This window comes from Haliotis rufescens, unplaced genomic scaffold (genome assembly GCF_023055435.1).
Source record: "Haliotis rufescens isolate VD_foot unplaced genomic scaffold, xgHalRufe1.0.p SCAF_1, whole genome shotgun sequence".
NCBI classification, from domain to species: Eukaryota; Metazoa; Mollusca; class Gastropoda; order Lepetellida; family Haliotidae; genus Haliotis; species Haliotis rufescens.
Window position 1 is genome coordinate 29,307,924 of NW_025963779.1, and position 16,325 is coordinate 29,324,248.

A 16,325-nucleotide genomic window follows, 5' to 3' on the forward strand; every position below is an offset into this window, starting at 1 on the left:
GGACAGGATACGCTCACCTTTTCGCGAACACCTGGTATCATTACTATTTGATAGTGATTCATAAACACATGCTCATGATAAAGTCGGAATCGTACACTCGACTGCTTTATACAGAGATTTCTATTGGACATGGATAGGGTTTTGTCGCTTTATTTACAACGGATCACACCCAATATGCCCACGTTCAGGTTTTAATCTTGAGACAAGAACAAAACCAAAGTAAGCCTTGTTTATGGGACAGTAGTATGACCACATAATCCAGAGGAGTAAACCGGATATTCGTGTTTTTGAAACTGGTACTGTATAACACCTTTGGGGTTTGGGGGTGCAATTCTGCGTTGAGTCCCTTACGCGTATCATGAACCTATGATTCAATCGTCGTCATTATGTGTCTTGACCGCCTCCGTGGTCTTGTGGTAGAGCGTCCGCCCGGAGAGCGGAAGGTCCGGGGTTCGATCCCCGGCCGCGTCATACCAAAAGACGTTAAAAGATGGAACTTGTTGTTACCCTGTCTGGCGCTCGGCATTAAGGGGCTAAAACAAGGATCGTCGGCACGGAGTCACTCTACCTTGTCTGAGTGGGGTATTCATGTTAAACTGCGGCATGGTATCTCCGTGAACTAGCACTATAAATCGGCATCAGTCCGGACTAGTACAAGCAGCCACATACACACACGTACATGCACGTCGCTATATAAGTGCAATAATCTTAGACGTGACGTTAAACCCAATTTCACCTCACCTCACCATTATGTGTCTTGGTGCTCCATAGTGAAATGAAGGTCCCTCATCACTTCAGGCTTTACCCCCAACAAGCTAACATGCTGTAATATAAGCGATATTCTGTTCAAAGTGGCGTTAAATCACTCCCTCACTCACTCACTCATGGGTACAAGTTTTTGTTGTTCATCCTTAGTTCATCGTAGAAACACACCGACTCTTCAAAACTGGCTTCATTTGTGTATGGGGGATAACTACACTTCTCATAAATGTTGTCCAATACTTTGCAAGATATGACCTTGGCAATCTGGTAATGCTAACCTCATATCACTCTTTTAATAAAAATATTAGACCCTCATACTTAGAGGCACGCTTTGAAGTTTATGGCACTGAATAACATATCAGTGTTTTTGTCATTAACACTGCCGACTCTTTGCTGGTATAAAGATGTTTTTAGTGGGATGCCAATAAGCAGTTGGTAGCCTCAACCATGTCTTCATTTGTTGCTCGTCCATCCCATGTCCATCGCCAGTCTGTGGTACGGAGAACATGTGCATGTATTGTGATGATAACCCAAAGCACTTTTTGGACATGTTTTTTTCAACATGTATTGTCATTATTTTTGTCTTCTTTTCCAGCCATTTAAGGCATACACCTGATCCAACTGTTCATCTGCCTGAAAAAAGAAGTAACACAATTAGGTGACAGCTAATGAAACTTCGTCGTTTGAAAAAAACCATATGTTTTAGTTATTAGGGAAGTAGCATTCTGATGACGAACGTACTGCTATAATCTGTTATTAATATCTGTAAGTTATGTCTGCAAAATTGCAACAATTTTGACCTCTCCAGTAGGAGGGAAATGCTAAGACATATGAGGTCGATATTAATTAATAATTAATTTACCCCAAGAAATATAACGCCTTTTATAATTCAACAATAACACGATTACCATCGTTACCTCAACAAAAAAAACTTTTTTATGCAGGTACCCTTTATTGTATGGCTGTCTGTGACTAAATGACTGGACAAAACAAACCAGTGAATGGTACAATGACACACAATCAACCACCTGACCACCGATATGCTAAGTCGCTTCGTAGGAAATGCACAGATGGTTGGGAAGCAGCTCTAACTTGTAATTCCAACCCGGGTATTCCCTATTTTTCCCATTGGGGAATTCTCATTCATTCCCTCTTGCGTATCCCCATTAGGGTATGTATGACGTAAGCTCTTCCAGAAAACCAATGTTCAACTGACCCACACATAGAGACTTGCAGCCCCATGACTGGCTATCCGCACTTCATCAAGTCTGTACCGACACAGTATACTGTCCACTCTGTCGGCAATGTGCTGTGGTACCACACTGGGATCGAACTCGTGCATGAGTTGAAGTGGATTGTCCCGACCTGTCCGGCTAAGCACTGTCTGGACATCTGCCCAACACTGAAACGACAACGTCCGTCTATCAACAGGAGATGTTACCCATCTCTCAACAAACAACGTCATTCCTCAACCTGCCTAGAAATGTAAGACATTTCTGAGTGTGGCCTTCCTGTTGAATAATCACAGCATACGCTTAACGATTCACGAATACTTGGTATCAACACCATTCGATAGTGATTCATAAACACTTGATATATTGTCCGAATTGTACATAGTTTTAGGATTGTTGAATGGCGTATGTCGCTTTTATTAGTATGGTATGCTGCCTTGTCTATGGAAAATGAAAATGCTAGATGAATAATAAATAACCATCCATCCAATAACATGCAACCGTCTGACTACATATACGATTGTTTTGCTTGATGGTAATATCAGTGTTAATAAACTCTCCCTCACACAACATTCAGATCATACCGTCATAAAGGGTTGCATGTCGTGGAAGCTAAATAATGGTTATATAATAACCAATTAAGCTGAAACCATGGAAACCAGTCCAAAAGGTTCTAATAATCCGAGTTCGAGAAGTACCAGGCCCATTCGTTCCATTCTATAAGTCAGTTTACTTTGGTAGTTCAGATTAGCCAGTTCAGACATTCAGATTCAGACCAGCCTTAAAGTTTTACGGACATTTCGAAGATGTTTCAGTCTGGAAGGATTACATTTGTCAGCCTGAACCAGCTGATGAATAACGAAATACATCGAAAACGTATTTTATACATACTATTTTGTCTCCTGCAAATATGCTCGTTATTATGAGAAATTCACAGAAAAATAGTCATGTCAAACACACAAATAGTCATTACACTCACCAAATAGTCATATTAAACACACAAAATAGTCTTCATAAACACAGGAAATAGTAATACTCAAGTCTTTTATATAATTTGCGGAAGCTTCACCAGGACAACCTGTATCGTGGTGAGAAACATGGAGAATCATTTATAGGAAATCAATGGTTACTTTGATGAAAAGCATCGGCGCATTCAGTCAAGTCTAGATAATGCTGTCATATTGATTTGGCTGTTGATGTTCAAAGTAGGTCTCTAGTTTTGACATCGTCAGTAAATAAAACATGCTGTAACTCTGCAAGCTGCGAGAAATCGATATTGATAGGAAACGGATGTCACTATCAACTATATCCTTGTCACAATAGAGAAAGCGAAACGTGTCAAACTGCAATCATTTTCTGTTTGTCTTCGAACACAAGTAATTAGTTCCCATATTCTTGCAACCGACCCAATAAAAGCAACATTGATTTAGTCATTAAACATTAATGGTAATGCATAAAGAAGCGAGTGTGTTTTTCCAATATGGATTATGTGTCACTAATAAAACTGCTTTCACCATAAGCCTAAACAACAATACATGTATGATTTTCCACGGATACCACAATTTTTGACATACTTCAATTCATGGCAGTTATATCACAATACATGTTCATTATGTCCAACAAGGACAACGGTATGACATCGTGGAGTCAGAACAGTGCGACCTGTGCCAATATCGGAATTCGAATCCCGGTTTCACTCTTATGATGACTCTTGGTTTGATGGAACCATGTTCACCAAATGGAAAACGTCTTCAATCTGCCTCACGTTTGGTTTTATTTCATACTAAGTAGACGCACCAAGATTAAACTGAAATACTGTAAAATGTGTAACAGTTCAAATCGGTGTCAAAGCCAACTTATTCACTTTCTACAGAAACGACAGATATTGCGGTCTTGAAACAATACGACTGATTGCATTTATGGTCATTTGGTGTTAACAAAACTCTTACATAATTTCAATCATGGACCACTGCGCGAGTAGGGATGCCTTTTAGAATTTTACAATTTCATTGTCCTGAATAGTCGCCTTCAGTGAATCAGACACCTGTTTAAAAGTGTGCGATCTGATCAGGGCTTGGTGTCCAGGTAACAATTCTACATGTTAGCGTATCAGCGTGCTTCAGATTGGTACCAGTCAGCGTATCGTAGCCGATACACTTACTGTGTCACAGCCTGTGACAAGCAAATTGAGAAAACGATTCCACCAAACACATGACGTTGACGATTGACCCTGACCAGGGCCCACTTGCACAAAGCGATCTTAGCGCTAAGACTATTGTAAGCCTATGTTAAAGTATGGGAGTTACGATCATCTTAGCGCTAAGATCGCTTTGTGCAAGCGGGCCCAGAATGCGCTGCTTGGGTCTCAGGAGGACCAGATTGTACGGAGTCCAGGAGAAACAGACAATCAAATAACAACCACCTACACATGGCTTCTGGGTGTTAGAGTTCCGGACCATTAGAAAACGACTTCATGCAGATCCTGTTCGAGCTTAACGTCCAAGTATAACCCCACGTTTGACTGATCGTCATAGCCAGAAGCCAAATGTACAAACATTGTATTTAGGCACTAGGGGAAAAAACTATTGTCATGTGATATGATTTCCGACGAATCAGTCTTCATCCTCGGTAGGCGTGGTCGTATCTGGATACGTGCTGCTGAACGTTACATCGACGTCAGTGTCCGCAAGCATAGCGTGTTCGTGGGAAATTCAGTGGTGGTATGGAATGGGGTCACCATTACTGACGGGAGGCCGCCACAAGTCACCCATTACACGTCACCTTGACAACCTACTGACGCCTATTGTACTATGCTGTGCATGCACCGCTGGTCGACGTTTATTCTTCCACGACCACGAATCCGTAGTCGGAATTTCAGTGCGTACGTGCACCACCAGAACATGTATAGATTCCCATCTGTCTCCCCCGGTGAGCCTCTATCTTCCCCCATTGAACCTCTATCTTCCCCACTGAGCCTTTATCGCCCAATTGAGCCTCTATCTCCCCATTGAGCCTCTATCTTCCCCGTTGAGCCTATATCTCCCCCATTGAGCCTCTATCGTCCCCATTGAGCCCCTATCTCCCCCATTGAGCCTCTATCTCCCACCGTTGAGCCTCTATCTCCCAATTCAGCCTCTATCTTCCAATTGAGCCTCTATCTTCCCCCATTGAGCCTCTATCTTCCCCCATTGAGTCTCTATCTTCCCCCATTGAGCCTCTATCTCTCCCACTGAGCCTCTATCTTCCCCATTAGCCTTTATCGCCCAATTGAGCCTCTATCTCCCATTGAGCCTCTATCTCCCCCATTGAGCCTATATTTTCCCCATTGAGCCTCTATCTCCCCCATTGAGCCTCTATCTCCCCCTTTGAGCCTCTATCTTCCCCCACTGAGCCTCTATCTTCCCCCATTGAGCCTCTATCTCCCTCCATTGAGCAGGTGTGGATGAACCTATGAACGGTGCCTTAAGCATCCAGAAGCGTGGTACAGGACAAAAGAATCATTGAGAGTTAACAGTTGCAGTCCATGTCTGTTGAATAGTAGGCGGTTTCCCATTAATAATGGAAAAATAACGTGCATTTTCAGTGCTCGCTGTGTACTTTGATGAATAGATTATCCTCAGTTTCTCTCGAGGACATGCAGACGTGATAATCATGATTTGTCAAATCTTTCACAGATACCATCTTCAGATTACCTACTTTAAATAAATCAGCATAAAAAAATTATGTATCAGGGCCCACTTGCACAAATCGATCCTAGCACTATGACTATCATCAGCCCATGTTAACGTATGGGAGATGTGGTCGTCGTCAGACTAAGATGGCTTTGTGCACGTGGAGCCAGGTGTGTTCTTGCATACCCCTTGCCTTTTGTAATAGTACATAAAGCATTTGATTAAGGACGCTTCGTCATTGTAAATCGTATATTTATTAAGGCAACGATCTCATTTGTCATACCACAGACAGAAAGGAGCGAAAGGATTACACGTTAACGTCCTTTATTTAGCGTTACATCCAATCGGGACCAGACAAACCAATAAGTGATATTTTGAGCAACATACAACGCCGTTGGGCACAGTCACCGAGCCTGATCACCCGATCCATTTTGTTACGTCATTCAAGCATTGGTTGCTGTGGACGCATTTCTAACCAGGAACCCCACTTCCTTGACCTTGAAATTGCATTGCTCTGGAATAATAGAATGTGCCTAATGATTTTGAATATATGTTTTACATCTGAAAGGTATTCGGTAAAGGAAACCAAAGCCTGATAACCCTTCGCTTTCCAACGAAGAAACTATTTCGCATTAGTACAGTTGAATGATAATTTATAAATAAAATAAAGCGACAAAACCCTTTCCATATCCAACAGAATTCTCTGCATATATCATGAGCATGTGTTTATGAATCACTATCAAATAGTAATGAAACAAGGTGTTCGCGAAACGGTGAACGTATCCTGCCCCATCGGTGGCATCCGTCACAAACACATGCAAAGGCAAGTCAATTGTTCACCTGAAAACACACAGGAACTTATTGTACAAGTCAAAATAGGGAATTGCATCGGATAATGTGGTCATTGATGAGTCAAATTTGGAAATGTACTCAAACGTTTTACCATAAAACTTTCTGATAGCTTTACTGAGGCCTTGATCAAACAACTTCTGAGCAAGAGTGAGACGCTCTTTGAAATTCTTGGTAGAAAGAGCATATCCATTGTATCTCAAAAGTTGTGAAATGTAGACACCAAGTGCTGGAGCTGCTGGAATATTGCTCGACATGAAGGAAAAGTTGACTATTGGAAAGTTGAAGTCATCCTTCTTGTCATACACTATTGTGGAAACTGTTTTGCCACTCTGAATCTTTATACAAAGATCTAAATATGAATGAGATGAGGGGGTCTCACTGGTCTCCTTTATTTCTAATTCAGGCGGGTAAATCAGTGGACGGGAATTGGCTATTTGATTGTTTTTTTAACGAAATCAGATCATCGATATACCTGAAGCTCCTTGGCCAAATTAGCTTGTTTGACTTTGCCAATGTCTAGTAACGTCGATAGCATTCTGCAATGACTGCTCCAGAACAGTGTATATACGCTGGCCCAACAACACAACATATTACCGCTAGCGTAATAATTTTTATTACCCGAAGAAGGTCAAGGGCAATTATGTCAACTGCATGTCTTACCCTGGTCAATCTATCTGAGTAGCCCAGCAACATACAAGCAGCTGCCGTCACCTTGGAAACACTGTTCGGGGGTTTCTGATAGCTCCGCATCTCCGAAATAGTTCTCAGATCAATCTCTATTCTCACTTCATGTTTCACTAATGTAAGTTCTCGCAGATGATCTCGTAATTTCTCGGCGACTTGGACTTGGTTCCGGAGACGTTCAGCATGTGGAGATTTCAAAGCGTCTTTAATAGCTTTGTCCAACACGCCTGCATGGCGTCTGCGTAGCCCTTCTCTTAACCCTGCAAACACACGTGACCCAGTCTGTAATACCATGTAACTTAATTATTCAACAACATAACGGTTCGCATTTTCTGTGAATCATTTAATCTTTAAAGTTACCTTTATCCTTTTCTTTGCTAAATTTGTTTTGCAGAATGATTTGTAACACACGTGTAAGTTAATGAATTCTAAAAGTATCTATGTCCCGAAGTTCACCTTCAGGCGGAGGATGTCGATCATGGTATCTGCCAACCATCATCCTATTCTGAATACTGTAAGTTCTACCTCATCATAAGCACGTCAAAGCATCAGCAGTGATGCCTGTTATCGATAAGCAGATCCATACAACCACCTCATTGATTTATTTCGCCGACATTTATTGCAATAATATTTTTACGGAAACAATATATACTACCGGGAAAAGAAAGTACACTCCAATGTTTAATGATGTCTAAAAATAAAACAAACTTGAAGTCATGGTTATTCGATGGGGATGTATTTGATATGGTTATCATGGTTGTGCTGTGCACCTTATGTTGCAGGGGTTTCAGCGACCGTTTTCAGCCTTGTAACGTCTTAATGACGTGTGTAATAATTTGGCCAAATCCAATTTTCAAGTATGTACTTTATTTTGCCAGGCAGTGAATGTGACACTTCAGATAAAATCCATTCTTGTCAGGATAACATATAGAAATACTGTGACGAAAAAATACGCGCAAAAATGGCTTTTGTTCATATCTTAATTATAAGACGTACAAACCTTCTCTTAGTTTGAGGAACTCGAGTTTTCGAACTGCTGTATAATAGGTATCATCGGGAGTCTTGATAAACTTCTGATATAACCCAAGTGCTTCTTCCAGTTTCCCCACATTTTTACCTTGGCAACAGGCAGACAGGTGGCGACTTAGGCGAATCTTGCAATGTGAACGTCACAGACAGTTAAACAAAGCAGTGCAATCAATTTTCAGTGCACCGGAGCATTGAAGAGAGAGAGAGAGAGAGAGAGAGAGAGAGAGAGAGAGAGATTTAACAAAGGTCGATTTTGCATTAAATGTAATAATATTATTTTACATTACTTTAATTGACAATCAATATCGTTTTATGCAAACTAACAACACGGCCTCCTTTGTATATTGTTTTTCATTACCCCTAGCTTGCTGATTAAGTGGTGATGAATATATAATCACACACGTTTTACCTGTAGTCCATTTTGGTTTATTTCTCCGTTGGGAAAGTTTCGATTATGTCTGACAGTTTCAGTTTCCTCATGCCACTGCGGACAAAGGAAATAGGTTCAAAATTCCATAATTCACATTGTTTTACAAACTTCATCAACATAGCTATAAGAACCACAGTATTACCCCAGCAATTATAGAGTTGTTTAATGCAAGACCCCTGAAGCAGGATAAGTGATATAACTGAAACAGTGGACCCATATATATAAATAGACAAGGTACGTCACTCGCCATCTTGGCCGAAGTTGAAGTCGGCTGTATCGTTTAAATTAAATGGAAATGTGTGCATGTCATGTTCACAATACCTCCCCACAGCCCTCCAAATACGACCTGCATGCCACAAACCTTCATTTTTGACAATTTATTACCTATATCGGGTGATTTTATCGAAATATTGGCTCGGTCGCGGCCGTGGGTCACGGAAGTAAACAAATAATCTCCGCGCCCTATGGCGTCGTGTGCTGTGATTGGTCCGCGCTCCAACCATAACAAACACACATTGGGATATTTACCAATCAGAGCGCTCAGGGACATTGAGTGCGGAGATTTGGTATACTTTCGTGACCCACAGCCGCGACTGAGCCAATCACTATCCTGCTTCAGGGGCCTGTGGTTTAATGGTTCATTTGTTTAGTTGACATAGTCTTGTATCTTACTCCGAGTCCCCGCTTGTTGTCAAAGTGGGAGCGCTCCGGCCGGTAGTACTGGTAGCTCCATGAGCTACGAGAAGATGGGATGCCATCCACCAGGATGAAATCCTGGAAAAGAGTGCACACGAGTTGTTCGAAAACTCCTTCTGAGCAAGAGTGTTGAACTATATTAATCTGTGACGTTTGGAGTGTGTGAGTGAGTTGGGTTTAACGCCGTTTTTAACAGTATTCCGGTTATATCACGGCGTGTCAGCTTCATGTGTGAGGAAAGCCCAAAGTGATGCAGGTTTTAGACGTTTACCACTTCGGTGAAACCCACGAGCACGGGTATGGTGCTGACAAATCTATAAACATGATCGGGGCGAACCGGGATTCGAACCCACAATCATAGGTTTCTGGCGTGCCCAAGGGACGCAACTCTGCACAGCGAATCGCGGTGTGAGACGTTCGGTGTCCAGACTAAGTTTTAACTTTCTGCAAAATGAGATATCTTTTTGAATGTTATCGTATGGACCATGATCTTGACCATGTTTGATAACTAATGATTTCAAATGTTTTTTCATAGCGTTTGAAAAAATGAATTCGCCAATTCACCAATAAATTGGTATGCTAACGCCATTGCTATGACGAAGGACTTAAATTTAGTTCTCTCCTTTCACTTATGCTATTGATAATAATAAAAAAAAATAATATATTTTTTTTATAATAATAATAATAATAATAATAATAATAATAATAATAATAATAATAATAATGACGCCATACCGTGAGGACATGTTATTTATATATTGGGCGTATATTCAACAATATCATTACCTCGTTACTTGATGCACCACACCCCATTGTCACTCTAGACTATATCATGGTCGTCAGTTTCCGTGGACATCCAACCCTGTATCATCAATCCCATGAGGTATTCTGTAACATGGGATAGTGACATTATGTTTCATTCGTGAAAGTAGTGACAAAGGCTGTGTGGCTGTGTGGTGCCCGTGTATATTAAAAACTGCTGGTAACCAGGTATAAGTTGAACCAAGTCACAAAAAAATGTTTGAGATAAGGAGGCGGTGCACAGAATTTTGGCAAACATATTTGGGTTGTTATAGGTTACTTGCCACCCGGACAATTGTCCCCCAGACAATTTCCACCCGGAGAATTACCACCCGGACATTTGCCACCCGGATATTTGCCACCTAAGATAGTTGCCACCCGGGACAATTGCCACCTAGGACAATTGCCACCAGGGACAATTGCCACCTAGGACAGTTGCCACCTAGGACAATTCCCACCCGGGACAATTGCCACCAAAGACAATTCCCACCCAGACAATTCCCACCCGGGACAATTGCCACCCGGATGTTTGCCACCTAAGATAGGTGCCACCCGGGACAATTGCCTCCTGGGTCAATTACCAACCATTTGTTCAGTTAATTACACAAAAGTAAGTCACTGTCAAAAGTTCTGAAACTTCACAGTGATAACTCCAAACATCATTTGTGTTTTACACAGCGATATACCTGAAAGTGGGCTTTAATTACATCCTTGTCTGACTTTACAAACACTACTTGGTTATCCAAGTCTGTGAGCAATGCATGTCCATCATGTTGTTCCTGCTTAGAGTGTTTAAGTGGTCGCCTTCTGCCTTAGCAATTTGGGCTGACCTACCCCTCTTTGGGACTAGTGTGTGAGTAGGGTACACATATCTTTTGTTACTTTTTGCATTGATATAAGTTCTGTTCTTGAATTGATAAGACTTCTATATACAGTAAACTATGTTTATAATGAACACGCTTATACCGAACTGACGGATAAAACGAACTGTTTTGGGGTCCCGTTCATTTCTGCTTATAGGCTGTATATGTGCATATAAAGAACTATGGTTATAACGAACTAAAAGCAGTGGTCCCTTTTTGTTTGTTATAACCGTAGTTTACTGTATTCGTATATTGATATGATTTCATTTCATATCCTCGGCTACTCTGTTTATATACGCTCATCATGCCTACACACCTAATATTTACAAATCTTCCTTTCGCTGGGACGAATTGAACAATTCTCCTCCAGTTTGGCTTCAATCCACTATCAAAGTATCAAACAGTTTCCGATATATGTACGTTCAGTAAATCCTCTCAGTAACACTATCACAACATATATGCCATCATGTCATCAAACAATAGTTAGTTCCTGACCAATGTTATTTTAAGTAACTCTGCTCCTAATAGTCATCCCCACCTCTCACTACAAAAGGGTTTTACAGAACCATGAAAACTGCTTACATCTTACTTTTTTTTATGTCACTGTGAACAATTGTAAGACACCTTTCGTTTTATAAAAAGAAAAAAAATGGGTTGGGAATAGTCCTACCAGTGGTAGTAAATGCACTGGGTGGCAGTTGTCCCAGGTTTTAATTGTCCAAGGTGGCAATTGTCCGGGTGGTAATTGACCGGTGGGAATTGTCTGGGTGGCAATTGTCCGAGTGGCAGTTGTCCTCTGCCTGTTATGCAGATGCAGGTCATGGCGATGAAATTGACTACGCTCCCGTGGACACACATCAACAATTGCTATCATGTGCTATTGAATTCGCCACTAGAACGCGCTGTTAGCTGAGACAGGACACGCACATGTCCATAGTACTACTTGTCGCGGACCACCCGTTACCCCTTTCTTCACAATGGTACAACGGACCTAATACATAATCATGCGGGGTTATTTGTCAGGTCACACCTCACTTGCCCTGGCATACCAGTTACCCTTACCACAGGAGTATATTATGTATCCTTTCGTTTTGATGCTGTTTCATATTTAATTCAATGTACATGTACGAATATATGATAAAAGGACACATTTCTTTCATAAGGTTAGTTTGGAAATTTACCTTATTGCCATTGTAAAAACTACATTTAAAAATATTTTAATCATAATAAATATTTAAGTAAAAATTTAAATATATTTGGGATTTAATAAATACATTATTGTATTACATGATACAAACACATTTAATGTACAATAATGATATTTGAAACTATTCGAAATTTTAACTACAGTTTGTGATAAGATCAACTGGACTCATTTAATAATTGTTGATCATATTCTGTATCATAGTTAATATAGTTACACTAACCTGTATTTCTTCTTGTATTCCACAACAGGTGTCGATGTCAGGCCATATAACTGTACTATTATATACACATAAACCCCCGTGAATGCCTGTGAGGCGTACACGTACGTTTCCCCACCCAGGTTTCTTCGTCAGGTATTGTTCTGAAATAAATCACAGTGTCAACGATAACAAGCTGCTTTGTTCAGCTGGTCAACGTGTTGTTAGCTTTAGCGATAGGATAGGGTCATACTATTGAAGCATTTAGTTCGGAGACATTTGCGAGATTACTGAGAAGTTAAACACAGTAAAATATTCACTGGGTGTCACTTTTGATCCTTGAATGTCAACGCATCGGGTTTTAGTGGAACGTCGTTATCCCTTTGGACATTATCCAACGACAACTGTCAATCTTTCAACAGTCAGTTTTCCCTTTGGGTCCAGCAATATTCCTGCAGCTCCAGCCCTCAGTGTCTACATTTCACAATTTTGGATGAACAATCGATCATGCTGTCTGTCTACCAAAATTTCAAAGAGCGTCATGCATCTCTTGGTTACGGGTTGTTTGATCTTCACAGCACCTATTTGAACAAATGACTTGCCTTTGCATGTGTTTGTGACGGGTGCAACCGGTGGTGCAGGATACGCACACCTTTTCGCGAATACATGACATCATCACTTTGATTGTGACACATGCTCATGTCGGAATTTTGGGAGCAATAGTATAAGGTAACGGTAATAACAAAACCATAGATGGAATCAACAAAGCCCTTTTCATTAAAAGAAATATCTGCAAAAGCAGAGTCAATTGAGCGCTTCCGATTACATCTGGAGCACATGTGTATGAAGCAATATCCAACAGGGATGACACCAGGTGTTCGGGAAAATGCACATACTTATGGAATACTGTAAGGGACATTCTCGCGATCTCGACCTTTGGAAACGAGGTAAATATGCCCGAAACACGAGAATGCGAGATCGCGAGAACGCGAGATTTTGGCCAAATCTCGCGTTCTCGCGATCTCGCATTTCGTGTTTTGGGCATATTTACCTCGTTTCCAAAGGTCGAGATCGCGAGAATGCGAGATCGCGAGAATGTCCCTTACAGTATTCCATACATACTTCTTGTCACGATTCATTCGGGTATTGTGAGGAAGCATGAAACCCTCGGGATTCAATGAACCCTCTAAAGGGTATCACGTGGTTACAATGTCCAACCTGTCTGACTGTGTGCCATCTTACCTTGACGGCGTGGAATGGTGTTCTTGCTATCAACCACATGTTTGTGTGGTCCAGACTACATTACTTGTAGATCATATTTACATTTGGCAAAGCATAATATTGCTGACTGCAAATCCAAACCATTCATAATGAGATGTAACATCGAACGTTCACAACAAAACAATCTGATGTGACACCCGATAGGATCTTTACGGTAGCACTCCTCGTGTACTGTAGGTCATATCTCAAGCACCCATGTCTGAGTTAGAGTCGACATAAATGAGGTTTGGAGGGTCACCTAGCTTCACGTGTGTCCCGGATCTTTGACTCATGCTATAAAATACTGATTGGATTATTTACATATCATCGTGCTAAAACTGGAATACGATGATTGCGGCATAACGAAACATTCACTGTCCTTACGGTGACTGTACTACACGTAGGTCATCGGTTGTGCATTACACATTGCTCTGAGCTCACGGCCATACGTTGAGACACTGTTGGCGAATGGAGGGGTCTGTTTCTGATCTCAGATTTAATACATCATGTCTCTCTGCATATGCAACCTTATCGCGTGCCGAAAATGATGCTGTTTCCGAAATAAAGCTGTGGAATGTTGTTAGAATTAAAGTTTTGGCTACGCATGTGTATGAACAATCCGCCTTTAGCCATACGAACCATGCAATGCTTTACGATCAACTGCAATCTACATCGGAACGTGCATGTAGTCGCTGATTGTATAAAGGGAGACAACTAACGCGGTGATCTGTAAGGTACATCCAGTAAAGCGTGGAACGACGTGATTCTCAACTTATGGTGATTGGGGTGAAATGGGGTGAGGTGAGATGAGGTGAAATGGGGTTTAACGTCGCGTTCAAGATTAATGCATTTAGGAGCGGGCGTGCGTGCTTACGTCTGTGTGTGTGTGTGTGTGTGTGTGTGTGTGTGTGGCTGCTTGTAATGCTGGCTTTATGGTGCGAGACCACTGATATACAATGCCGCAGTTTAACATTGAACACCACGCAGATAGACAAAGTGTACTGAATTCGAACCGACTAGTTCTTGTTTTATCCCTATAATGCCAAGCGCCATCTTTTAACGTCTTTTAGCAAGACGTGACCGGGGATCGAACCACCTACCTTCCGCTCTACGGGCAAACGCTCTATCCACTAAGTCTGTAATAATAATAATAATAATAATAATAATAATAATAATAAAAATCTCAATCTCAGTGTCGGTGTTGATGGTTCTATACTGCTGGGCGGTACAGAAATGAGTGTCAACCAAGCGAAGTGCCATATCAAGTCGGCTCAGACTCAGTTTTTCAAGGAGAGACTTTCTGAACGAACACTGCATCGAGTTTATGTGCAGTGTGTTGAGAGAAACAGCAATCCTGCAGAGTCCTTCGCTTGGATGAAGTCGGCTGGCCTGAAAAGTGAAACAGAAAGCTTTCTGTTTGCTGCCCAGGACCAGTCACTTCCAACTCGAAACCGCCAATGTGTGATTTTGCATCAAGTGAAATATGAAATGTAGATTATGTAATGAATTTAATGAGACCTGTCCAACACATTGTCAGTGGATGCCCAGCTTTGGCTCAGACACAGTATCTTAAGCGACATGATAGCGTGGCTCTATCATTTTATTACCGTCTCCGTTTTGACACAGAGGTCCACCTATGGTGCGACCCGGAATATGTTAAGGGCGTCATGGAAAATGATAAATTCAAAATTATTTGGAATAGGCCCATTTTCAGCCTCAGACGTATCCAGGCCAACAAACCTGATCTTGTCCGTTTTGATAAATCCAATGAAATCATTTAAATGATTGAAATTTCTGTCCCCTTTGACACAAATGTGATTGACAAGGTTGAGGAAAAACATGGCAATTATGCGGACCTCGCTTTCGAAATGTCACGCTTGCATCCCAAGTACCAAGTTGGCCGACTCCCCATTGTTCTCGGTGCCTTAGGTTTGGTAGCTCTCAATCTGTTGACTGACATTGGGAGAGTACCGGGTTTGCTACCAGGAATACAGCCCTTCTGACAATCTGGGTAATGCAGAAGGCTGCAGTGTTGGGGAGTCATCACATTCTCCGAAAAGTTCTGGGTGGGTTTCTGGATCGTGTTGTAAAAGGAAGCAGGTTGCAGGACATGTAAATTAGTTGTCACACATGCATTGACAGTTCATTGACAGTGATGGTGTTTGTGATTTGTGTTTAAAAATTATCAGATGAAATATTAATTTAATTACGGTCTGGGAACGTGAAATCATCATTAAAACGATTGGTAAGAATGTAAAATCAGTGTCAAGTTTGAACCTCAGTCAAAACTTGCACTCACTGATTTTTGTGTCTCTTTTTAATGGGCAGATATGCAGTGAAAATGACACTCCCATCATATTCCAAAGACTGATTGCAGCTTCTGATACCATAAGGTATCTTTCGATATTCACACATTTTTAAGATATCTGTGTAACGCTGAGGACACTCGTCCATTAACGCGTCTTGAATGGTAACGTCATCACGTCACCATGTTGTTGTGTGTAGACGAGGTTTTCTGCACAAAGATGAATCGTTGCCTATACATAGTGAGTGAATGTGGTTTTACGCCTCTTTTAGCAATATTCCAGCAATATAAAGTCGGGGGACACCAGAAATAGGCTTCACACATTGTACCCATGTCG

The 16,325-nt window shown here is 41.3% G+C and overlaps 1 protein-coding gene across 1 annotated transcript; it reads right to left on the reverse strand.

The window, feature by feature from the left end:
* Positions 1–1,322: 1,322 nt before the first annotated feature.
* On the reverse strand, positions 1,323–12,519 carry LOC124114070. Its single transcript, XM_046474611.2, has 8 exons — positions 12,448–12,519; positions 10,143–10,244; positions 9,333–9,434; positions 8,640–8,714; positions 8,202–8,355; positions 7,178–7,461; positions 1,979–2,164; positions 1,323–1,395 (listed from the first exon to the last, which is right to left on the reverse strand). The coding sequence occupies exons 2-8, from the start codon at positions 10,167–10,169 to the stop codon at positions 1,336–1,338; spliced, it is 888 nt and encodes a 295-aa protein (XP_046330567.2). The 5' UTR covers positions 10,170–10,244; positions 12,448–12,519; the 3' UTR covers positions 1,323–1,335.
* Between the last annotated feature and the right edge of the window lie 3,806 nt (positions 12,520–16,325).

Bases quoted from the DNA above. Each gene is read 5' to 3' on its own strand.
- LOC124114070 (XM_046474611.2), bottom strand. From the start codon at position 10,169: ATGGGGTGTGGTGCATCAAGTAACGAG. The intron at 9,435-10,142 runs GTAATGATATTG...ACTCTTTTCCAG, and splicing joins GTGGTGCATCAAGTAACGAG to GATTTCATCCTGGTGGATGG. The intron at 8,715-9,332 runs GTAAGATACAAG...CTTTGTCCGCAG, and splicing joins ACAACAAGCGGGGACTCGGA to TGGCATGAGGAAACTGAAAC.